The following is a 26,408-nucleotide window of genomic DNA, read 5'->3' on the forward strand; positions in this document are numbered from 1 at the left end:
TTCTAAAAGTGACAGTAAAATTCCTTTTCCCAAAACAGTGGGAATCACATGAATTAACGTAAATGTACGGTGGCTAATTATTTCAGGATATGCTTCGAAATATTGGCTTTTGGGATATGAGTCTATTAATTTAGGTGGAAAAGGAAGAATAAAAACTATTTAACAATAAGACCAACTCCTGTGGAAATTCCTGTGCTTAACTTGGGTATATTGGGGTCTCTGCTTTACTCTTTTTTTCCCTGCTCTGAACCCTTCATCAGGGTACAATTATACTTAAATTACTAACTAGCCTGTTAATCAGGGTGAAACTGATGTGCAAATTTCACTTTAGGACCATTTTGTTTAAAAAAAAAATCTTGGCCAAAACCTTATGATAGAGGGGAGATGTACTGTGACTGTTTAAAGAGCATTCTGTAACTATTCATCATCGCTTCCTCCTTTTGACATAAGCCAGCCTGTGCTCTTTTGATAAGGCCTTCCTCCTACTGGTGTTGAGGAATTTAGCAATGAAACTTCTATAAATATATTTTCCATAAATAGGGAGGCTAAACACATTGGAGGAATGTAAAAAGTGTCACTTCTTGGATTCTCCCCCTTGGGAAAAAAAAAAATCACTCTTCGGAATCTCCTGATTTCCTTAGTTGTTTAATTTTCAAAGGTTAGATGAATCTGATCGGGAGAAATAACCACACGTAGCCACTGTGATTTCTACACGGGGACCACTTAATAGGGATCCTCACGTCTCTACAGTTGTACCTGCTCAGTGTTTGGCGTTCAGAGAATGTGAGCCATCACTAAAAAATCATAGACCTAAATGTAAAACGCAAAAGTATAAAATGCCGAGAAATAACAGGAGAAAATCTTGGTGACCTCGGGTTTGGCGACGAGTTTTTAGATACAACACAAAAAGCGTGATCCGTGAGAGAAACACGGATGAGGTAGACGGCATGAAAATGAAAAACACTGCTCCATCAATGCACTGAGAATGAAAAGACAAGCCACGGACCGGGAGAAACTGTTTTCTGAAACACATATCAGATAAAGGACTTGTAGCCAAAATACAGAGAGAATTCTTAAAACTCAATAAGAAAACAAACAACCTAATTACAAAGTGGACAAAAGGTCCGAACAGACACCTCATGGAAAATGATATGCAGCTGGCAGATAAGTATATGAAAAGATGTTCCACATCATGTTTCATTAAGGAATTGCAAATTAAAGTAACAAGGTACCACTCTACACCTATTAGGATAACTATAATCCAACACGTGACGGCGCCAAATGTGGGGCAGCAGGAACTCTTGTTCGTTGCTGATAGGAGTGCAAAGTGGTACAGCCACACTGGGAGACCCTGTGGCAGCTTTTTACAAAACTAAACATACTCTTACCCTGCGATCCAGCAGTTGTACACCTAGGTATTTACCCAAAGGAAAGAAGCTTATATCACAAGAACCTTCACAGAATGTCATAGCAGCTTTCATCCTAACTGCCAAAACTTAGAAGTAGCCAAGATGGCCTGTAGGTGACTGGTAAACAAACTGGTACATCCAGACAATGGAATGTTATTCAGCAATAAAAAGAAATGAGCTATCAAGCCTTGAAAAGATACGGAGGAATCTTAAAGGCATATGACGAAGCGAAAGAAGCCAATCTGAAAAGGCTACATACTGTATGATTCCAACTATATAGGATTCTGGAAAAGACAAAACTATAGAGACAGTGAGAAGATGGGTGATTGCCAGGGCTTCATAGTAGGGGAGTGGGGACAGACAAGTAGGTGGGGCAGAGGGAACTTTTACAGTAGTGAAGCTCTTCTCTATGATACTGTGATGGTGAATATATGACATTATGCATTTGTGAAAACGCGTAGAACTGTACACCACAGAGGGTGAACCCTGATGTAAACTACAGACCTTAGTTAACAATAATGTAACACTCTTGGTTGATCAATTGTAACGCATGTACCACACTAATGCAAGATGTTAATAAAATCTTGTTATTATTAACTGTTATAATAATATAACTGTGTTGGGAACTGTGTTGGGGTAGGGAAGGAAGTATATAGAACTCTAATTTCTGCTCAGTTTTTCTCTAAAAACTGTTTAAAATATAAAATCTATTTAAAAAAAAATGGTGCAGGGCTTCCCTGGTGGCGCAGTGGTTGAGAGTCTGCCTGCCGATGCAGGGGACGTGAGTTTGTGCCCCGGTCCGGGAAGATTCCACATGCCGCGGAGCGGCTGGGCCCGTGAGCCATGGCCGCTGAGCCTGCACATCCGGAGCCTGTGCTCCGCAACGGGAGAGGCCACAACAGTGAGAGGCCCGCGTACCGCAAAAAAAAAAAAAAAAAAAAAAAGGTGCAGGCAAAAGTATATATTTTTTTACCTTGTCTGTATTTGGTATTCAGAGAATGTGAGCAGTCCTAAAACACCACACAGATGGCTGGGGAATACAGGATTCTTTAACTGCTGAAAGGGGGTTTCTGCCCAGCCTGTGCGCTTCAGTGGTCGTAAACGAGTTAATATAAAAGGTGCACTTTTTAAGCTAAGCTGAAATAGTGGCACTATTCCCACACATTGCAAACGTGGAACCCAAGTGCCATGTGTTCACTGAGCAGTATTATCACAACCAGAGCTAAAGATGATAGGTGAAGTGCATTAAAAAAAAATTCAGCCGGAGATAAACTTGGTTAATGATTGAACCTTCCCTGTTTTCCTCTCCAACTCTAGGTCAAGGTTTTAAATGGCATCTGTGATAAAACAATCCGATCTACCACGGATCCTGTTATGAGCCAGTGTGCATGTCTGGAAGAAGTTCACTTACCAAACATTAAACCTGGGGAAGGCTTGGTAAGAATTCTGACAACACTTGTTTATTTTCAAATAACATCATCATTTATTAAAGTTGGTGTGTATGTGTGTGTGTTTTTTAAAATTCCTTATTGCTTTCACTAGAATTCTGAAGAGTAGAATTCAGTTAGACTGTCTTCCATTATGTAGTTAGGAATTTGCCATCTTGAACTGTTGGTAAGTTTTATGTCTTCAAAGTATAAAAATAAATACTGTTTTAAAACTATATACTCATATCTCGAAGGAATTGTCTTAACAGTTTTATCTTTAGGTCTTAGCAATTTAAGGAGATAGAAAACATTTCCACAAAGGAAAGGTGGTCTCTGGGTAGGAAACAACATCTGCTTTGAAGTCTCTGTTACCACTTAGGCTGAGAAGAGACTGGCTGAAAGAAATGATTCTTAAGAAGAAGTTCAGAAATGCTTTAGAAGTAATGTATGAGCTCTGTAATAACAGGCCCTGAGAATACATACAGGTAGATTCCTAGATCGGCACCTGGATACCTACATCTCCAAATACCTAGCATGCAGCCGATATGGTTAATCTGCTGAAATTTAAGTGAGGAAACTGCGAGGCCCATTGATGAGCTTAGAGGCTTTGAGTCAGAGAGTGTGGTTCAAATCCCAGCAGTCAAGTGACTTTACCTCTTTATGTGTCAATTTCCTCATCTGTCAAAAGTGAATAATAATAATGATAATAACCCTCACAGGGTTGTTGAATGTATTAAATTAGATGATGCGTGCTGAGTGCAGATGCTGGACGAATAGTACGTGTGCAGTCATTGGTGGCTGCAGCTACTGTGACTGGTATTGATGAGCGGGGGAGGGGAAGGGGGATGGGGAGTGCCTAGTGTGTAGGTAGCTGTGGGAAGATATCAGGGCAGTCTCTGCTCTCAGCTAGGAAAACAAAAATCAACCAAATGTTGACAAGCCCACATTCTTGGTAAGGAGAAATGTACATACCGAGACTGCTTGGCTTCAAAGCAAATGATGGCTTATAATGGAGTACGCACGGAAGACTTCCTGGAGATGGGTTTATTCACATATTGAAGCGGAGAACTGCCTCGCGTGGGCAGAAATGGAGTTGCCGTTTCAGAAGGTAAAGTTATACATGCAAAGCTCTGGGAAGAGGAGTACTGTGTGGAGGGGGAAGCCAGTTACTCTGCCGATGAAAGTGATGGGAAAGGAGAGGACAGGCAGAACCGTGCAGGTGTTAGTATTGGATGAGGTGCTCGTTGCAGAGTGCGGTATGTTGCTGAGCAGGGCAAGTTCACGGTCAAAATGACTTCTGAGGAGAATCTATGTTATTATCAATACAGTATTGGTACCAGGGTGAGCAACTACTCTTTGCTCCGTTTACTTTTGCTCTTTCCCCATCTTATCAAAGTTTAATAAACCTTCTCTTTTATACATGCTGTGTCAAACTACAGAGATGTTTCCTCCACGCTAGGCATTCACCTCTGAGTTTGACTGTCGGGCCTTTGAGGAAGGAGAGTATTAATCTATACGCCCCCCTTAAAATGCAGGAGTGCCTGCTTCTAATTTATTTCCTATGTTGTGTTACTTAACAGTCTTTGCTCATACATCCTGGTCTGGTTGTTAGTGGCTTGAATAAGTTACCGTGCAGGGACTGCTGAGACCAAATTAACTGAATATATTGTCTCACTACACAGAGAAGTGGTCGGGAGAGGACCGGCCTTGTTTGAACTGCCTCATTCATTCAACAGGTCTGAGAACATTCTTTCTGAGTCCCCAGAGTTAGACCAAAATTCTGTGCGCCTGGTACACAAATTATAATATCAAAGAGATCTTGTTTCTGATTTCTTTCCCCAGTGTTTCGCCTTGGTTAGTTCCCCTTCCTGCTCTGTAGATCTTGCTTTGCAGTGTTTCAGGAGACTGAAAAATGAGTGGTGTTCTGAAGGGACTGCCTTTAATGTTTTATAAGTTTACGTCTCACTTGCGGCTCTATTTCTAATGAGTTAATATGTCTGACTCACTCTAGGGCATGTACATCAAATCAACCTATGATGGATTGCACGTGATTACTGGAACCACAGAAAATGTAAGTGCTTATCCATTAAATGTAAAACCATTGTATGTTCCAGCAGATTTGACAGAGTCCCTATACTTTTCATTTAAATGTGTGTGTGCTGTTCGGTTGTCTTATCTGTAGTGGGAGCAACCGTGCCTATTTTGTTTATGTCTGTGGCTAGCATGCAGCTTATCCAGCTGTCGTCAATGTATTATTTAAATTGTCCTTTATTGCTCTCGTTCACACACCTTGCCCAGTTTTTACCGCCACCCTTGCGTTTATTATTATTTTTGCACCCTGAAAATGTTAACCCATAAATACAAAAAACAATGATCTCTTTGTTGTTGAGAATCCCTCTTATAAGAGCTGGAATTGGTGACCATATGTGTAAACTATGGTTTTTTAAAAATGGAATTTATATATGTCACCAGAGTGACTATTTTGGGATTTTTGCATGACAAAGATTCTTTTTATAGAGCTGTATTTCATAATATTTGCATGATATTGAAATTTAGTTTTTCTCCCCCCTAATCCTTTGAATAGAAAAAGCAGGGCTGCTTCTACTGAAAGGGACTTTGTACCCTGTTATCTTCCTTTTGAAAATTCTGCTACATGAAAGGTTTTTCTTTAGCCCCTCAAACATTTTGAATTTGTGAAAAGTAGAGCTAATTGAATACTTTCTTTATGCAACCTACAGTATGGCTAGCTTTTGAACGACACTGATATGAAGCTAGAAATGTCTGAAAAGCTTCCCTGCATCTGTGGAAAAGAAGCATGTGTCTATGGAATTAGTTACTATTTAATCAATTAAGACAAGAGGAAGTAGTTCAAGAAACAAGAGACTTAGCAACTACTTTTCTAATCTGGTGGAAATATGTATCGGAGTTTGAGCTTCAGCTGCTAGGTCTGTTGATAAAATAAAATAGCATGATCTTTGATGAGGGTTTGTGACACACACTTGATTTTTGTAATAAGAAAAAAGTGGCATCGCTTAAGGCAGTCAACGAGTTATAAATTAATTGTGCAGTTCTGGGAGATGAATGAATAGAAGATGGTAGTGACTTTAAGCATTCTTTGTTGAGCTCTACTGAGAATACACTGAGACCACTGGGAATTTTTATACCGCATCACCTAATAGGCAATAATGGCACAGAACGTTCTCCCTAGAGGCTGGGGATGGTGCAAAAGAAAAAAAAAATCATAACAAATGATCCTCCCTTATCCTTATCAGAGACTTTATATATTTTAGCTGAACCACAATGAGAACAGAGTCATGTACCACTCAGTACATTTTGCGGGGGCGGGGGCTGGATAGATTCAAAAGAATGGTGAATGTCGTTTCAGTTTTTAAGAGAGTTAAAGTTTTGTGTCTAGCAATTTGGTGATTGCATTAACAACCAGACCTGTGCAGTCCCAGACTCAATCGGGTCTTTGAATCAATTTCAATCTCGGAAGAACATGTAGAACACTATAATAGTATTAGCAGAAGGCGCACAGATTTCTTCCTTTCACTGTCTACCGCTCTCCCTCACCTCCCCCCTCTGCCCCCCGCCGCCACTTTTAAGGATGCGATAACTAAACAAAACTGCCTTTGAATCAAATGAAATGTCAAATGATACATTCTGTAGAATCCCTACCAGATCATATAGGACTGGGTGAGAGATTCAGGGTTCACCTGGATGTGGTCGATCCTACCGCTTCCGTACAGGATGGTAAACAAGTCGTCCTAGAGAGAGGTGGTTTCCATCTTGTTAAAGATCAAAAAAGGGAAAACTTGTCTTTTTCCATCCGGTAATCCACTTTAAAATGTCCCTCATTCTTTCAGTCAATCACCTTGTGTTCTTTGTGTGTCTGGAATATGCCAGATACTTTCTAATTATTGTCGATGAAAGTGGGAAGTTAGGTAAGAGTCCACTTCTCGAGGGCTTGGGCTGGATAGTTTACACTTAACGCTGGACATTTTACACTTAAATGACAGTAGAAAAATGCCAGCTCCAGGACAGCTTTCTGGCTATCACTTAAGGTCGCTCTGACTTAAGCGACCCTAAGTCAGAATGTTTTAATGCAAGTCTAGTGTTGGGGGGTGGTCGTGGACAGAATTCCCAAACTGCATTCCCTCTATCTTGGACTCCAGGCTGAAGCAATGCCAGCAGGTCATCTCAGGCCTCCTGTCCACTTTTTCTGGGTTTTTTTGGAGGTTACCTGAGCAGCCAGGATCATTCCAAGGTGAGACTAACAAGATCTAGTGATTCTCTATCTTCTTTTTTGATGTTGTTCAAGACCTTGGCAGACGTCTTGATAGGACCTCATCCGTACTCCTATCCCCCACCCCCAAAATGAGTTGGGAAGTAGGTGAGCCTCTGAAGAATGGACGCACTCTTCTCCAGGTCATCACTCTTCTGCAGCAAACCAGAACAAGCATCATTTTTCAGTAGTCCGGCACATGGTGAAGATAGGCAAGAGCTACTGCCCCAGGGAGAATTTTGGTTATCAGGCTCTCTCTTTACCAGTGTTCTGCCAAGCACAACTCTTAATCACTTGGTAGGATATTTGAGAAATGAATGGGAGAGGATCCTAGGAAGGGAAGTCAGTTCAGGACACCGGGGCTTGTTTTTTAGATTGCATATCTATAAACAGGGACTTCCTGGCCTCAGGGCCATCTTTTAGAAAGTGATGCTACCTTAGAAGAATCTCCAGCCCAGGAAGATTAACTGGACTGGACTGATTACGATCCGACTTACTAAAGTTGATCTGTAACCATGGGTTAGGCATCTGACACCAGGGGCAAAAAGGAGCTTTGATACATTCGGTTGTTTAAGAAGTGCTTCAGTAGAAAGAGATTTGAGACAAGCCATCTCCCTGTGGTACCCACGATGCTAGTCTCTCAGGTGAGGCACTGCTGGTTGTTATGGTAGCGGGTTAAATGCTTTCAAAAATAACTGTTATAGTTACCTATGCCTTACGTTGGCCCTAGGTAAATCAAAGAGACTGTTTCTACAGTTTAACACTACTTGCTCATTTCCTTTCTTTTTTTTCCTCTCTTTTTTTTTTTTTAACTTGCTCATTTCTTTGTTGAGCCTACCGCAACAGCCGAGTGAGAAAATTCAGCAAGGGTGTCTTGAGTTTAGTTGCTGTCCCCATCACTGTGTTCAAAGATGCTATTTTTAAAGGATGGTTGTAAATTGAAGATTCAGTCAGCTATGTAAGTCACAAAATAAAACACTCTGACTTAGATAACATTTGATTATAATTTGAAATTAAAGTTTGATCCTTTCTTTCTCTTTTGATCATAGGAAATATCTTTTTTTTACATAGTTCTGTTTTATTTTATTCCATGCATTTGGTGTTTTTGCAATTAAATAATAATAAACTTATACTTCTAGGAAAGATTAGACATTACTCTTATTCTAAAATAATTTTCAAATTTCACGTACAACTAAATGCCAGAATGTTTAAGTCTGAAAAATATATTAGTGAGAGAAAAAAATTTGAGATGAAATTATGGCACAGATTCCTTTTAAGATGAAATAATCACTTCAACATATAATTATAATTTGTCAGGGGAAAAGTTTCAAGGTACTATTTTAATTTTAAAAACCACATAATAAGCATAAAATTACATTCTGCATCTTTCACTTACTATGTGTCCATAACACTGGACACATAGTAAGTTATTTAACACTGAATCTCAGTGTTCTCAAAACTCCATAAAATAAACCTAATGATATCTTAGGCTTAGGTAAAGGTTGTTGGCAGAATTTTTTCTAACCATTTTTTAAAATCATCTGAAATACCTTAAACATAAAGAGTTTAGTTTGATTCAGTGAACCAGAAACTATGGGAAAATATTTGACAGACAGGTTCCATCTATTTATCTGTCTGTACACACATATGTGGATGTATATATATTTGTATCAATATTTGCAAATTTGTAGCAAACTATTATTTGAGAGAAACAAAGCCTAGACTTTGTTTTGATACTGTGACAACACATGCACTTAGAATTCCACCTGAAAATGCAAAAATTTAAATTTTCTCTAAAGAAATATTTTCTATTGTCACTATCTTTCTATGTTAATAGCATTATGATAACATGCAAAACAAGTTTAAGTAAAAGTAAGATTTAGTTTTAATAATTGCTTAAAAGGAAACGGTAGGACAGAGGTACATGATGATCTTTACACGTTAAGCAGTTGGTCCACGTTAAGCAGTTGGTCGGCTTTTACAAGATTAATTTTGATAGGGTTGTAGGTAAGTCTCATTTTAGATGAACCAATGGCTTTGATCAGCCCATTATGTGGACAGTGCGTCCCACTCTTCACGATAGGTTAGATGAACCTTGGCTGTTCCAACTGACAGATTATCTGTTATAACAAACTGCTAATAGAAGAGAGAACACCAATACCCAATGCCAAGTTCTACAGGCTGTGTACTTTGAGGGAACTCAAGTACACTGTGTAACGTTTCCTGAGAAGATTATATTTCCATTGCTCGTTTTCTGTAGAAAAAAGAAGGGAGAAGAAATAGAAGCAGAAAGAAGTAGGTTTAAAAAATATGACAGGTCTCTCTCTGTTTTTTTCTAACAGTCTCCTGCAGACAGATCACAGAAGATTCACGCCGGTGATGAAGTGATTCAGGTCAATCAGCAAACTGTGGTGAGTTTGTTCATTGAGACTTCCGACTTCATATTCCCCTCTAGAACTTTTAAACCGTTTTGCATGCATTTAAAAATGTTTCCATTTATATCCAATTTTCCATAATTTTAAGCAGCGCCAGGATGAACAGATTTGTGTCTACCTATTTGCTCATAGCTGATTTCCTTGAGATAAATTCATAGGGGTTTGAGTTTTCGTTATTCATGAGCAAGTGCGCTCTCCTCATTTTCTTTCCTTGAAGGTGGGATGGCAGCTAAAAAATCTGGTGAGAAAGTTGAGAGAGAATCCTACAGGAGTTGTGTTACTGCTTAAGAAGCGGCCCACGAGTTCCTTCAACTTCACTCCAGCCCCCCTGAAAAACCTACGATGGAAGCCGCCTCTGGTCCAGGTACTATCACTGGTTGAAATCTTTCCTCTGACATCGGCACAAGAACAACGTCCAATATCCGATTTGTCTCCAAAAAGAAAGACTACACTTTGATTGGTTTCAGGAACTTGTGCAAGGATAATTATCCTATAATCTTACTTATACGAAAACAGCCATGCTGGATTTGCATTGAACAGTATGGCAGCCACTAGCCACCAGTGTCTATTTCAACAATTAAAATGAAAGCTTCAGTTCCTCGGTCTCAGCGGCCACATTTCAGTGCTTGGTAGCCACTTGGTGGCGAGTGGCTGCCAGCACTACAGAAAGTTCCTTCTGGTTCTTTTCCTCTCTCGTTGCGAACACGTGCTCACATAAAGGAATCCAGTTTGACCGCTGATCTTAGAGAGACGGCGTGGGGTTGAGCCCTCAGCATGGTTTAAAAAGGCAGGGGTGTAGGCTGTGAGAACCAGCCACCCAGCGGGGCGCTGCATCGCTCCGTTGTTTAGATTTGGCAGTCTTGGGTGATAATAAAAAGCACACCGGTCTTTAGTGAGTTTTATTATTTAAATTCTCTACACACAGTGCACTCCTTACTGCCTACACCTGGCTGGACCATGCACCCTGAGCAACCTCTTCCTTATGTCATCGGTTCTTAGTGTTTAATTCCTAAATCATGAATGAAAAGCAATCACATTTCAGTGCCCTTTCATAAGATTGAGATTTGCCATTTATATGTAACTTTCTGTGATTTTATTGTACATCTTCAAATGGAAGGAACAGCAGTGGTCTCAAGCCATCAATTTGGACACTTCGTGATGCATACAGCACTGGAAGTATGCCTATGTGTGTACCTTAGGGGTGTGGAGGCACATAAAAATAAAGACCAGGATGTGGAGGGTGGAGCCAGGAAGGGGCACGTAATTAAGTTCACTTTTTAAATAACAACGGAACATATCAGTCGCACCCCAGCTGCTTCTGTTTGCATCGCTCAGTATAAGGGGCACCATCTTTCAATAGTTTTGGGATTCTCAGAGTGTGTTAAGTAACATCGAAGAGGTCTTCACTGATGGTTGATGGAGTGCTTGCCACACAGCAACTCTGTCAGCTCCTTGGTGCAGGGGCGTAAATGTTAGGTTCTGAAGAAGGGGCGGTGGGTATGGACAGGTAGGTGAAGGAGCCTCCCCCTGAGGAGGTGGGAGCCCTTTGGAGCCTGGAAAACTAGGTGGGATTTGGGAGGCAGATGGGAGGCTGTTTGGTGGAGGAGAGGAACGCTGTTCTTCAGACACACGCCCACCAACCGAGGATGTGCTGCCATCAGGGAAGGGCGGTGCCCAGACAAGGTTTCCTAGAAGCAGAGTGTGTGACAGACATTCTTGTGAAAGCGATTTAGTGCCTGTGCTTTAGGTAAAGCTTGTCCGGGAGGGAGGGAGGCAGAATAAGGAGGCTAAGCCAGCAGATGCTGTCTCAGGTAAAGTCTAGTCTTGGCCTGTTACCCAGGTGTAACCACACAGCACGGTCACTGGTAGCTGTACTCGGGTGGCAGCTGTCCGCTGAGGGCAGTTTTCCAGAGAAGGGGGCAGCCGTGAGGTTTTAGCAACAGACACTCACAGCAGCCGGGTTCACTGACTGACCAAGGGCTCTGGGTAGACACCACAGCGCTCCTGTAAGAATAAGTAGACCAGACTCTTTGGGGCAGAGGGTGGGAGAGAAAGCTGAACCAGTGGACTGAGCTGGATGGGTGGGTATAGAGTCCCAGGCTAAGGAGTGTGGACTTCATCTCACAGGTAATTTTTGTCAACAGGTTGACAGTTGATTTTTACACTAATATTTGCATCAGTTTGCTAGGGCCACTGTAACAAAGTACCAATGACCGGGTGACCGAAACAAAAGTTTATTCCTTCAAAAGTCTGGAGGCTAGACGTCTCAGATCAAGGTTAGCTTCTTCTAAGGTCTCTCTCCTTGGCTTGCAGATGACCGTCTTCTCCCTGTCTTCACGTTGTCTTTCCTCTGTGTGTCTGTGTCCTCTCCTCTTCTTATAGGGACACCAGTCATACTGGATTAAGGCCCACCCATATGACCTCGTATTATTTTTTTATTTTTTATTTATTTAATTTTTTTTGGCGGGGGGGATGCGTGCTATGTGGCATGTGGGATCTTAGTTGCCTGACCCAGGGATCAAACCTGCACCCCCTGCAGTGAAAGTGCAGAGTCTTAACCACTGGACCACCAGGGAATTCCCACATGATCTCATTTTATTTATTTATTTGTATTTATTTATTTATTTATTTATTTATTTTGCGGTACGCAGGCCTCTCACTGTTGTGGCCTCTCCCGTTGCGGAGCACAGACTCCAGACGCCCAGGCTCAGCGGCCATGGCTCACGGGCCTAGCCGCTCCGCGGCATGTGGGATCTTCCCGGACCGGGGCACGAACCCATGTCCCCCGCATCGGCAGGCGGACTCTCAACCGCTGCGCCACCAGGGAAGCCCCCTCATTTTAAATTAAACATGTCTTTAAAAATCCTGTCTCCAAAGTACGGCCACATTCTGAGCTACTGGGGGTTTGGGGGACACAGTTTAGCCCATGATACTACGTACACACAAGAAACACCAGTTGGGAGCTGTTACACGTGTAGGTGATGGGTAACGTTGTTCCGGGCGAGGCTAGGACGGGACAATTCTAGGGAAAGACTAATGCAAGAGGCCATTTGGAAGAAGCATCAAGAGGACCCACAAAGCAGCACAGCATAGTGGACAGGGAGGGGCCCCGGAGCTGAACTCCTTGAGTTCAAATCCCACCTCTGCCACATCTTAGCTGTGGGACCTCAGCTAAGTATTTGGTATTTCTGAATCTCACTCCTAATTACTCATGTGGACAGCAGAGGTTTTAGGGTAGGGGTGAGGAAGGTAGGCAAGGCAAGGAAGAAGCAGATGTGAAACGTGGCAGTGAACCTGGGTGGCAATACCAGTGACAAAAATTAGAATGTCAGGAAAGAGCCATCTGGGAGGCAGAGATGACAGGTCTTCTGGGCATCACTGAGCTTGAAGTGACAGGAAAATTCAGGTGGATGTGTTCAGAAGGGAAGTGAAAATGATATCTAAGTATAGGCTAGAGTTAGTTCCTTGACCTGTGGAAACTCACTTAAGAAGGGGCATGCTTCCTTTTTCTTTGGTTTTGTCTACCTTCCTGTCCGGTTCCACTAACTGTGCAATTTGGGGGAAGAGGTGAAGGTGAGGCGTGAGACACCTAGCTTTGCTTCTGACCCAGGGAGGGAAAACCGTCAAAATGCAGAGCCTGTTTTACAGCTTAGCTATTAGGCATCTGGTGATGTGTCCAGGATATTTTCAGAACATGAACTCTGGTAGACCACTACTGCGTACAGGTTCTTAGCCCCCGCCCTGGCTGTTGCCCTGTGTGTCATTCTTCAGGGGTCTGTATGCCTGGGTGCCCACCTCTGCTGGGAGGGAGCATCTTTAGTTCTCGTCAACATCATTCATGTTGTCACTGAAAAGCTGTTCATCACTCTGTTTTTAGGCCACAGTCATGGTAAACAAGGGTTATTTATTTAGAAGTAGCCATCAGTGTTGGAGTTTTCGGAAAATGCCTGTTCTATGGAAATGCTCCAATTTTCTTCTGTTTCTATTTGTTGAGGGCCTGGGTCCTGGCCCCACGTTTTCAGACATTGTCCAGGATTGTCAGAATGAGATGTGGATCAATTATATAGTTCGGAGAGTTGACAGACTGTGGTGTACGCTCTGGGAGACTGTTTCTCTGTGCCTCGGCATCTCTCCCCCAAATGGGGCTGTCTTTCTGTGAGCACTGGCTACTCCCGTCCTCTCAACCCTTAGACTCCCATTCCCACTCTCACTTCCAGGAGATGGGGGGTCTTCCATCCATCACCACCTGGGCTAGATAGGGCGTAGGTGTCCTTTTATTACTCCCCGGGGTCTAGCACTGTCCTCACTTGCTGCCTCCCACTGGCCTTCACCCAACATCTTCGTGCCCTGACTCATTTTCTTGCTGTTCCTTTACCAACTAGAAAAGGCCAGTCATTGCTGTTAGACTGTAGAAGAGAGAGGATTGAAGGTCTCACACAGGATTTTAAAATATTTTTTAAAAGCTGTGTGGATTGGGCTTCCCTGGTGGCGCAGTGGTTGAGAGTCCACCTGCCGATGCAGAGGACGCGGGTTCGTGCCCCGGTCCGGGAAGATCCCACATGCCGCAAAGCGGCTGGGCCCATGAGCCATGGCCACTGAGCCTGCGCGTCCGGAGCCTGTGCTCCGCAACGGGAGAGGCCACAACAGTGAGAGGCCCGCACCGCAAAAAATAAAATAAAATAAAATGCAGCATTGTTTCTCATCATCAAAAAAAAAAAAAAAAAAAAATTAAAAAAAAAAAAAGCTGTGTGGATTTTAAATTTGAAAAATTAACTTGTGTGTATATGTATAATACTAAATTAGACAGCATAAGGTTGGGTACTTACTGTGCGACGAGCCCTGTGCTAAGCCCGTTACATGTATTATGTTACCTAATTCTCACAGCTACCCTGTGTTGCTACTATCTTTGTCCCTGTTTATTCCCATTCTATAGAAGAGGCACAGAGAAGTTGAGTGATTTGCCTGGAAGATACACACCTAATCAGAGGTATAACCCAGATTGCACCCAGGCAGTCCAAATTCCGAGCCCATACTCCTAGTGAGTGGTAGCATTGTTAGTAATTAGTGTGAACTAACTCATTCTGTCCTCACTGCAGCCCTACGTGAGAGGCACTGTCCGTATGGCTGTTTTTCAGAGGAGAAAACTAAGACTTGGGAGTTTAAGTGATTTGCTCAGAGCTGGAATTCTAACCTGCCTGACACCTGGCTCCTGGGCCTCTGCCTTTCTTGCACTATGCACCTAGGCTTTCAGAGCTCTTGGTAAATGGCTCATATAATATATACAATGGAATACCACTCGGCCATAAAAAAGAATGAAATAATGCCATTTGTAACAACATGGAAGTACCTAGAGATTATCATACTAAGTGAAGTAAGTCAGAGACAAATACCATATGGTACCACTCATTCGTGGAATCTAAAAAATGATACAAATGAACTTATTTACAAAACAGAAACAATCTCACAGACAGAAAACAAACTTATGGTTACCAAAGTGGGGAGGGAGGGAGGGATAAATTAGGAGTTTGGGATTAACAGATACACACTACTATATATAAAATAAAAAGGTCCTGTTGTATAGCACAGGGAACTATATTCAATACCTTATAATAACCTTTAATAGAAAAGCATCTGAAAAAGAATATGTGTATATATATATATACACACACACACAAACACACACACACACACACACACACACACACAACTGTATCACTTTGCTGTACACCTGAAACTAACACAACATTGTAAATCAACCATACTTTAAAAAAAACAAAACAAAAAACCTCTCGGTACGTTTTGAGTGTCTCAAAGCAGAATACACGTTGAATGTTTCCAGTAGCTGCAGACACACAAATGACCTGGGCCCCTGTTTACCCAGGGGCTGGTGTTGGTTTTGGGGAGAACGATCTCCGAGGTAACGTTCATGCTTTTACACTTACTCCCTTTCAGACCTCGCCTCCGCCCACAACCACTCAGTCCCCGGACAGCACGATGGATGCCTCCCTGAAGAAGGAGAAGCCAGCCATCCTGGATCTTTATATCCCTCCTCCACCGACCGTTCCCTACTCCCCCCGGTATGTCGGTGCCCATTTCTGTGGTGTGCACGTCTCCTTGCGTGGAGGTGCTAGTGGTGGTGTGAAGACCACAAGTATCTCGAGAGGAGACGCTGCTGACACTCCAGTGTGTTGGGGATGAGTCTTGAATCCACCGTCAAAAAGTATCGCCCTGGGCGTGGGCGTTGGGGAATGGGTGAAGGGGGTCAAAAAGGACAGACTTCCAGTTACAGGCGAAGTCCTGGGGGTGTAATGTACAGCGTGGTGACTGTCGTTAACAATGTTGTGTATCTTTCGAAGTTGCGGAGGGAGTAGATCTTAAAAGTGCTCCTCACAGGAAAGCAAGAATTGGTAACCACATGCGATGATTGTTTTGCCGTACATACGTAAATCATTACGTTGTACCTCTGAAATGAATACAGTGTTATATGTCGATTATATCTCCATGAAACCAGGGGTAGGGGAAGTGTGATCCTTTAGGGGGAAGTGTAGGAACAGATCTAGTTTTATGGGCCTTGAAGCCAGCCAGTATGATGGGGAGGGGGCTGATTAAAGCATGTGCTCTCGGGGACTGCATTGTTTTAATTCTTCACTGGCCATCGAAGTTTCATTAACTACACGGTACATTTATCTCTGGGGCAGAAGATAATAAATATTTCTATGAGATTGATTAAAGTTACAGTTTTATTTTGCTGAGAGGGATGTGTTCTTCGTAGGACTTAAAAAATGTGAAAATAGGTGTAGATGGGCTGTATTTTCAGGGCCACGTGTGTTTATGTGTGTGTGTGTGTGTGTGTCTATTAGAAATTCTTCAGGATCGTTACTTTCTTAATGGCTATCGTAAATGTTTATGGTAAAATGAGGACGGTTATGCTAGGTGTTATATAGGGGGTGATTAAGGTATGAAAATATAGGCTTATTTGTATCATCTTACATGTTTACATATGCTGGTAAAAGTAGAGAATCTGGCTCATTTATGAAACATACATTTACTGAGAGTTGGGCCTGATTTACCATCTTATGCAAAACAGATGTAGTCCTTGCCCCCAGAGAACTGCCAATATCTTAGTCAACTGTTCAAGAATAAATTGAGAAATACTTAATCATGCTGTACTATTTCATAAGACACAGTTTGGACTGAACTTACAGTGATTTTTCACTTCAGGGTGGACTTTTTCATTTGTTTGTTTTTGTTTGAAGCTGTGCTCTTCGCTTCTGCTGTGTTTCTTTCCTGGGCACAAAGAAAACTTAATGTCATTTTCCTCTTCCTTGAGTCTTGGTTTGCCCAGAAGTTATTATAGCATGTAGAGCAGTGGCTGCAGTGATCAGGGGCTTTCTGGTTGGTAGACCAGGCTCTTCCCTGTATTCACAGACCAGAGTCCTGTGGTCACGAGATCTGAATTGTGTTTAAAATTACAAGGAGTTGTTGCTTTTGCACATAGAGAGCAGAGGGTTTCACTGATAGAACAAACCAGCGTGTGGACTGTTCTATCAGAAACCGTAGGCTGTAGGGAGGACGGCCCCGACCCCCCTAATCCTGAATATTCTTGTCTGGGTCTCAGTGAGGGATCACAGGAGCTGTGGTAAGAAGAAGGGTACGTACGTAGTAAAAGTGAAAGGGATCTGGTGCTTTGATTCTGCTGGGGGAAACACGTGGGCACACGCACACCATTAATGAAGGATATTTTATTTTATTTTTTAAAAATTTGTTATTTACTTATTTAGTTTTGGCTGTGTCGGGTCTTAGTGGATCTGTGGCACGCGGGATCTTCGTTGAAGCATGCGGGATCTTTCGTTGCAACGCGGGCTTCTCTCTAGTTGTGGCGTGCGGGTGTTCTCTCACTAGTTGTGGCGCACAGGCTCCAGAGCATGTGGGCTCTGTAGTTTGCAGCACGCAGCCTCTCTAGTCGAGGCGCGCGAGCTCAGTAGTTGCGGCGCGAGGGCTTAGTTGCCCCGCGGCATGTGAGATCTTAGTTCCCTGACCAGGGGTCGAACCTGCATCCCCTGCGTCGGAAGGTGGGTTCTTTACCGCTGGACCACCAGGGAAGTCACTGAAGCATCTTTTATTAGGAATGAAATGTGCAAATGGTCACAGAGAACAAGTGGTGAGTCATGAAAGCTTTGTGAATGGGGAAGTTATATGCCAGGTTTAAAAGTATAGAAGGAGATAGATTCGTGGTGAGGAAAGGGTATGCAGGCAGCAGGCTCACTGGGAACACCAATAGGCAAGGCTGTTCCTTAGACTGTTTTTGAACTCAGTGGATTCTGGGTTTATCGAGTAGTTTTGCAATGAGCCCCTAATGGAATTTACTCAGTGCCAAAAATTTAACCAGCTGGTAATCTGGACTCAACTAAAATTAATTTTAAGTTTTATTATAAGCTGACATTTAGAAAGAACGAAGTTGCAAGCAGCGGTCCAATTTTTGCTGGTTTCTGTACTTTGTTTAGAAAATAGACACTTTCCATTGGCCGCTCTAAAGGCCCCTTTGTAATCTTTGACATCATTTCCAAACCTGACAACTGCCATTGCACATCAAGTGTCTTCTTTGCTGGATCTTGGCAAAGAGACTACTCCTGGCATGAGAAAAAAGGTTCAATAGATCATACCTTCACTTGTGGTGTCTGTAGTAAGGAGGAGATTCAACTCTAGGACAGATGTACAGGAAAACCAGAGCTAGCTCTTCAAGATATATGTGTATCCCTTAAACAACTATGAAAAAAAATCTCATTTTCTCTTATTTAGTAGGATCATGGTATTTACTCTTATTTAATAGGATCTCTGTGTATTTGAGAAGCAACTGTGATTGAAAAAGTGTTGCTTTTTCCTCCACAGGGAGAGGAGGATTTGTTTTCTTCCGTGCGCTAGAAGCAGAATGTATCCTATAATTCTTCAGTGTGAGAGGATCTTCGTAAGCAACGTAATTATTGCCCTCTATCTTGCAGGGAAGAGAATGGGAGTTCCGTTTACGGATTCAGTAAATGTAAACAGCCACAGCCTGGCCCTAAGGGTTCTGAGTCCCCCAATTCCTTCCTGGACCAGGAAAGCCGGAGACGGAGATTTACCATCGCTGATTCCGATCAGTTGCCAGGGTATTCCGTGGAAACCAATATTCTGCCCACAAAAATGAGAGAGAAAACACCATCCTATGGTACGTTGCTGAGTGTTTGTTTTGTTTCTCTTCCCCTCCCCCTTCCTTATTTGGAACTGTTGGATGAATTCGGCAGACTTGAAGGGTAATCCAAGGAAAACAAAAACCTCAATGAAATTCTAAGTATGAGACCTTTGTTCATCTTTCTAAAGCTAAAGCTTGTTGAGTCATTGCACTGCCTGGCATGCAAGCCCAGCGGGGTGAGATCATGTTACAGTTCCAACTTCCAGTGCCTGCATTTTAACTTGGAGCCGCTTTGCTCCGTGGACCCGCAGACGCAAGTTCAGCATGCCTCTGTCCTAATGGTTTGCTGTGGAAATACAGTGCTTTAAAATACTTTTCTTATTTTTAAACTGTGTTATTTTGCTTATGCTGAAGTGAGTGTGATGTCAGGGTGGGGGAGGGTCTAATTCTAAATAAAGGGAAGGATTCTCTAAAGTCCAAAAACGCTGTCGGCTTTTCCTTTTCCTTCCCCTCCCTCTGAAGGCAAGCCCCGGCCTTTGTCCATGCCTGCGGATGCGAGCTGGATGGGGATTGTGGACCCTTTTGCTAGACCTCGAAGTCATGGGAGGAAAAGTAAGTTTAATATAAGCAAACTGAAAAACACCAAACCTGGAGTCCAAAGCCCAGACCCTCGTTTCAGCCCTTTTGTGCTCTAATGACCATAAAATCATCTTCTCATCTGCAAAATCAGGGGTTGCTGAAGGCCTCTAAGGTCCTATCTATGTGTAGAATGGCAGAAATACATACTCCTAGGTAGTGATTGTAAATCTCCTAAACAGTATTGTGTGCTTTAAAAAGGCTGTAGACACTGATGGTCCAATTTCTAAACACATAGAAATACACTATTCGTTAAACAATCTCATCGTCAATTTTATGACTATTATTATTGGAACCTGTTTGATTTTTGACCAACAGACATGGGTGTTTTTCTCCTCAATCCTTCTTGTGTTAGTCCACTTTTATGACTATTATTATTGGAATTTGTTTGATTTTTGACCAACAGACATGGGTGTTTTTCTCCCCCAATGCTTCTTGAGTTAGAGAGTAACTACTATTGGAAAAGAAACTTGTGTTTAATTTACCCTGTAATCAAAGTTACAGGTGATAGCACTGGTCTTTTGAGGAAAATGTTTATGGTCTTATTTTTGGCCAGATTACATTCGATTGTCAGGACATCGTAACATTGCTTTTGTGGCACTGAAACAAAGAGCTGGTGAAAAGTTAGAGAACAGTAGGCCTTAGATTGTAAAAGGAAGAAGAGAAAAGTTCTGGAGGCCTAACTTCCAAAGTGATCAACCCCTGACTTCTCCCTGCGACTTGGTAAAGTTTGTCACCTAAGTACCCAAATCACCTGGATTACACTAAATTGGAAAAGGGAGAAGTTGCCTTCTAAGGTCCAAGATACCCTTAGTTGACAAGAAAATCTGTGGAGCAGACAGCAGGGGGCAGGGCAGTTCTTTGTTTAGATTGAGAAATGCCCACATCCTCTTTGCCATTCTTTTTAGCATTTGAAGTCCCCGATTTAGACTTTTATTTCGTTTAAGGTTGAGATATGGGGTGTAGGGGTGGGGAGTGTGAGGTCAGGAAAATGGAAAGATACTTGACCTCCATCCCACCTTCTACATTTTTTCTGGTGTTATCATTTTAGAAAGAAAGGTACCTGCATAAAGGGCAATTAAAAAAAATAACAGCTTTTTTGAGAGACAACTCGCATACCATAAAGCTCACCCTGTTAAAATGTACGATTCAGTGGTTTTTAGTATATTCATAGAGTTGTGCTAATTCCAGAATATTCTATCACTTCAACAAAAAATGCCTGTAAGCAGTCATTCCTCATTCCCTCCTCCTTCAGCTCCTGGCAACCAAAAATCTACTTTCTTTCTTTTTTTTTTTTTAACTTTCATAGTCATCTTTTTTTTCTTTTTTAAATAAATGTATTTATTTTTGGCTGCGTTGGGTCTTCGTTGCAGTGCGCAGGCTTCTCATTTTGGTGGCTTCTCTTGTCGCGGAGCGCGGGCTCTAGGCACGTGGGCTTCAGGAGTTGTGGCACGTGGGTTCAGTCGTTGTGGCGCACAGGCTTAGTTGCTTTGCGGCATGTGGGATGTGGGATCTTCCTGGACCAGGGCTCAAACCCACGTCCCCTGCATTGGCAGGCGGATTCTTAACTACTGAGCCACCAGGGAAGCCCTGAAAATCTACTTTCTGTCTCTGGATTTACTTTTTCAAGGCATTTCATATAAATAGACTCCTACAAAATGTGGCTTTTTGACAGTGGGCACTTTTTAACGTAACTTTTCCCCTTTGATTACAGAAACAAAACAAATTGTTGGAAAACCTCTAGAAGGTACGAGAAAACTAATCTGTAATCTGCTTCCCCAACCTAGAAATAATCACTCTGAATGTTTTGTGTATCTTCTAGTTGTTCCTATATTTACGTATTATACGCTTAGAAAAATGTGCAAAATGGAATAGATAGATATTCAGTAATACTATGAAAGGGGAACGTTAACAGGTGTATTTTTGGTAATAGCTGCATTAGTAATCCATCTTATGGCAATAGCACCTCTTCATTCAGTCTGCTGTGGTTGAGCATTTAGGTTATCTGTGTTTTCCCCCCCAATTGTTAATATTGCTTCAATAAGCATCTTGTACGTAGTTCTTCATCCGTTTTTAAAAGTGGAATTTCTGAGTCAAAAGAATGCTACATGTTGCCAGGGTGCCCTGCATTTTATGTTTCTATTCAGTTTCTTACCCCCCTGCCCCCATCCCAGGGGGTCTACTGGCTTTTAGGGTGGGGTCATTCTTCCTTCTCCAGAAATGTCCCAAGCCTTGCAGAGCATTAAAATCTTTGAACCCCATCCATTAAAGGTGAAGAGTGCCTGCCCTGCATTCAGAGTGATACCCAAAGGCATCCCACCTCCTGAATGCTCCTTAGGGATGCTCGGAATAAGAACCACCGTTCCAGGGGCACGTGCTCTGGGCTGCAGGCGTTGAGCAGGGACAGATGCGGAAGGACTGATAGAATTATAAGATTTTCTCTTTGGTTTTTTGATTTCAAGTGAAATCATGAAAATTCTACACTGATTAAGAAGTGCGGGGAAAAAAAAAAGGGCTTCCCTGGTGGCACAGTGGTTGAGAGTCCGCCTGCCGATGCAGGGGACACGGGTTCGTGCCCTGGTCTGGGAAGATCCCACGTGCCGCAGAGCGGCTGGGCCCGTGAGCCATGGCCGCTGAGCCTGCGCGTCCGGAGCCTGTGCTCCGCAACGGGAGAGGCCACAGCAGTGAGAGGCCCGCGTACCGCAAAAAAAAAAAAAAAAAAAGAAGTGCGGGCCCTCTGATTCTGCTCTGCCCCTGTGTTACCTCTCAGGTGGAAAAGCAGCCTGAAGTGTGCACCTACCTCTTCCGTTTCTGCTTTCTCAGCACCCAGTGGTGTGAGCCTGGCCGCCTGGGGGGCCTGGTAGCCCATCCCTGGGAGGAGGGCAGGGTGTGCTGCCACCTTCAGAGACAGCGCCATGCAGAGGACGGGTATTTTAACGGACTACTTGTGGGCTTTGTCTGAAAACAGGTGAGGACGGCCTTTGCCGGTATTTCAGTAATGAGCGGATCTCTCCGATCATCGAAGAAAGGTCATCCCCCCCATACCGTTTCTCAAGGCCCACGGCCGAGAGGCAGCTGGTCCGAGGTGCAGACTACATCCGAGGCAGCAGGTGCTACATCAGCTCAGATCTCCACAGCAGCGCCACGATTCCATTCTCGGAGGAAGGGACCAAAAAGAAAGCCAGCTCCTCGGCAGCCAAGTCCTCTTCTCCAGAACCGTCCCTGCTGGTCAGCTGGTTTACTCGCCTGAAACTGTTGACTCACTGAGCCCTGCGTTCCCGGGACCCTCCCCGTCTCCTGCTACCAAGTGCCTTGCGTCCTCAATCAGCAACTTGTTTTGATTTTCATCCACAGTATTATGCAGCGACCTTATGCGATTTCGTGGGTTTTCTTTTTTCTTCTTCTTTTTTTTTTTTTAAGTTGTATACTGCACTTGGAATTTTGAAATCATTGGATGGGAACAGATCCAGAGAATCTTAGGTGCTGGCTTATGGAGGCCAAAGGAGAGAAATGGGGAGAGTCCGCTTTTTCTTTTTGCTTCCTTGAGAGTCAGAACACGGAGACACACTCCCTAAACCACAGCCTTGGCCAGGAACGTTATCGTCGTTATGAGTATCTGGGCCATTGTTCTTTTTAGGGGGGTGGGACTACAGTTGGTGGCCAGTGTCACACAGATGTGTTGGTTTTTGGTCCAACCTCTTCACCTGAAAAAGCCAGTGGAGAAAACAGTTTTGTTTTGATCTTTCAAGCTCCATGCCACATGTGTAAGTGTAGCAGCTTTGACTTTGAAATAACACGTGGGAAGCATCTGATGCTCTTTCAGAGCAGAGGTTTGAGTGTAGGCCAGTTACACTTAGTTAATGCCCTTTTCATAACAGTCTCAGTGTAAGTCAGTTAATACAGAAGCACGTGAAAAGGTTTAGATAGGGCTTACTACACACAAAGACGTTCATGGTTATTTGTGAAGGGTGTTGTATATTATTGTCTTTAAGGGAAAAGAAGCTATAAGATTTGCTGACAGCCAAAGTATCATTGAGAAAAATGAAACAACCATACTTAGGTTTATGAGAGAGACATCAGTTTGCATTTTGACCTGTTCAATGACTATCTTCTAGAAAAGAATGGACAGTTCTTCAAAACTGTACACATTTTGCTAATTAGAAATCTCTTGGAAAATCTCACGGTCACTCATTTTCAACTAGCATCAGGTATTTTGGAAAAGTGTGTCTGGATATTAACTCTTGTTTAAACTGAATGTATGATATTTTGCTAGAATGGAAAAGTACTATCTTGTTAATTTAAGTGTTTTAAATATAGTTGTATATTTTTCTTACTCTTAGTCACATGTAATTGATATATTTCTGTTTTGTGTCCTACATGAAGCTAACGAAAAAAGTGTTCAAAATGTTTTCAGGTTTACCAGTGACCACCTTGGCTGTTGCCACTGCGGGCACTATTGTTAAAAAAACAAAATAAACCCTCCCAACCATTTTAGGATTTTATGGATTAGAAATGGGGGCGTTGAGGGACCGTGTGTAAAGTAAAATTACATTTGGAAAATTTTCTGAGCTATATCTCTGGGCAAAGCTGGTATCTCCTATTCAAAAATATCTTCCCCTCACCCCTTGAAATGTCTACTTTGCTGAACTGCCTGAAATTGGAGATTGCTTGGAGTTAACATCTTCCTTTTAAAATGCCTCTGGTGGGACTTCCCAGGCGGTCCGGTGGTTAAGACTCCATGCTTCCAATGTAGGGGGTGCAGGTTCAATCTCTGGTCGGGGAACAAAGATCCCACGTGATGCGCGTTGCGGGCAAAATATTGAAAAAAAAAAAGCCTCTGGTGGGGTTCAGGGAGCTGGCAACCGCTCGTATATTAGCGTGAATGAATGCAGTCAGGCTGTTTTCCTGTCAACCAACCCCCAAGGGAACTGCAGTGAAGATATAGTTGTTTCATGGGGAATGAAAAGGGGTTTGGCCAGTGGAGGAGAGAAGAGGCTTGGAATGCGTGATTCATTGGGTGCTTGACAATACAGTATAAGGGCAGAGCAGGGGCGGGGAAGTCTGGTAACAGGGCACTGATGACTAGAAGGGACTATGGAAAGCGGGGGAGAGCCAGCCCTCGCCCTTTGACGGTTAGCGTGGCCCAGAAAATGGGGTGGCAACTCTTCCTCTCACTCTTCCTCTCACATCACTCTCAGATCCCCTGAGTAATGAGTTTAGTGGTTTTGGAGGTCTTAGCTGGAGGTCAGCCCCTTTTCTGTGGAGTAAATGTCCTTTGTGATCAAATGACCATCCTCAGATGAATTTTCAGTGCCCAACTCAAGTACAGTAACTGTGCCCAATCAGTGTTTCTCAGACTGTTCCCTGAAGTCCTAAGGGGAGGCCACAGAAGTTTCTGGGTTCTCTACCTTCAGTCAGCCTCCACCACTTCAGTTTTATTTTTATTTGGGATTTTCTCCTGAAATGTGTTTGAGAAATAGATTGCTGCTTAAAGAAGTTTCTATGTATCTTTACTGTTGACATATATAATTAATAGTTTAATACTAATTTCTTAGAAATTAATGGAAACTGCTGGCCTCAGTATTAATCCAGGTTTAATGGTAGACATGTGTGAACATATGAAGATGTAGAATGACACTTTTTGACATGATCCTTTAAAACAGTGATTTTTGATTACTACCAGACCCAACTCAACACTAACCCTTTTGTATAGTAAATATTTTATAATATCACTACAGTCATCAAATGAAATTCATGGATGATAAAACCTTCTTTCATACATAAGAGCATGATCCCTATTTGCTGTTCCAAAATGAAATAGGTACTATAACTGACCTCTATACATCCCCATCAATATAATGTCCTAACTGAATATAAACAAATATACATATATAAATATTTTGTAATGAAATCATTATTTTAATATGTAAATGCTCTAGCATGATTACATTACAAGATGTATGAAATCATGTAACAAAGCACACACTTGTATCTGTACATGAAATCACCAGGCCTGCTGTGCTGGCAACTCAGCATCACAAATGGGATTGATGTCAGCAATGCAATTTTCTAAAATGGGGCCAATTCTTTTTTTTTTTAATTGAACGAACAATTCTTTAAATTCTATAGCGCTTTACAATTTTTAAAAGTTTCACACACGTGATTTCATATAATCCCATAATAATCCTTTTTTTCCCCTACCCCTATCCTGCCCCTTCTCCTTTCCCTCTCCCCACTGATAACTACTAGTTTCTTCTCTATATCTGTGAGTCTGCTTCTTTTTTGCTTTATTCACTGGTTGTATTTTTTTAGATTCAACATATACATGATATCATACAGTATTTGTCTTTCTCTGTCTGACTTATTTCACTTAGCATAAAGCCCTCCAGGTCCATCCATGTGGGCACAAATAACAAAATGTCATTCTTTTTTATGGCTGAATAGTATTCCATGTACACTTTCCCTCAGTTTATAGAATAATTGCATTCCTGAAAAATCCAATGCATATTAAAACTGGGCTAGAGGTTCCCTGTATGTTTATATATAAAACAAAATTAGATTCTAATTTTCAACTAAACTCAGATAATTCTAGACTGGCTTTCCATCTACATGAATATTTGGTCGGGCAATTGATAGTTGTGCTGATGGGGGACGGTTTCTTGCTGGGAGGGGTCTAACCTGTAGAACTTGTGTAGCATCCGTGTTCCATCTGTTGAATGTAGATAGTGGCCGTCCTATCATTAGCACCTCAAAAGCCCTTACAGTTCCAAAACCACATCTAAGGGGCAGTACCATCCCTTTGAGAACAAGTGATTTAAAAGAAATGCTGTTTCATCTTTGAGTAGAGTTCCAGTCTTCACGTTATATATTTGTCAATTTTCTATCTTTACTTCTGTCTCCTCAGTTCTCTCCCCACCACACCGGAAGTTTTAGAATCTGTTTTGTGAGAGTTGTTTTTGTTTTTCCACCTGAAAGTCAAGCAGTTGTTTGTTGCCTCCTCTGGCCCAAAGACCATCAGTATTCCCAAGTTTCAGTTTATTAGCCCTC

The 26,408-nt window shown here is 42.4% G+C and overlaps 1 protein-coding gene across 5 annotated transcripts in view; it reads left to right on the forward strand.

Annotated features, from left to right (window-relative positions):
- CNKSR3 (CNKSR family member 3) overlaps window positions 1-23,852 on the forward strand; it is a 101,486-nt gene extending 77,634 nt beyond the window's left edge. For 4 of the 5 annotated variants that reach the window (XM_027082922.1, XM_027082907.1, XM_027082931.1 and 1 more), the window contains 9 exons: window positions 2,727-2,846; window positions 4,848-4,907; window positions 9,464-9,532; window positions 9,774-9,920; window positions 15,509-15,633; window positions 18,556-18,761; window positions 19,248-19,337; window positions 21,076-21,108; window positions 22,330-23,852. In XM_027082922.1, coding sequence (XP_026938723.1) covers window positions 2,727-2,846; window positions 4,848-4,907; window positions 9,464-9,532; window positions 9,774-9,920; window positions 15,509-15,633; window positions 18,556-18,761; window positions 19,248-19,337; window positions 21,076-21,108; window positions 22,330-22,628 — 1,149 coding nt within the window. In that variant the 3' untranslated portion in view covers window positions 22,629-23,852. The remainder of the gene's footprint in view (window positions 1-2,726; window positions 2,847-4,847; window positions 4,908-9,463; window positions 9,533-9,773; window positions 9,921-15,508; window positions 15,634-18,555; window positions 18,762-19,247; window positions 19,338-21,075; window positions 21,109-22,329) is intronic. The other variant, XM_027082917.1, reaches the window with a different exon arrangement.
- The last annotated feature ends 2,556 nt before the right edge of the window (window positions 23,853-26,408 follow it).

The sequence above is a fragment of the Aethalodelphis obliquidens genome, unplaced genomic scaffold (assembly GCF_003676395.1).
Source record: "Aethalodelphis obliquidens isolate GAN/ISIS:26980383/991018 unplaced genomic scaffold, ASM367639v1 scaffold3, whole genome shotgun sequence".
NCBI classification, from domain to species: domain Eukaryota; kingdom Metazoa; phylum Chordata; class Mammalia; order Artiodactyla; family Delphinidae; genus Aethalodelphis; species Aethalodelphis obliquidens.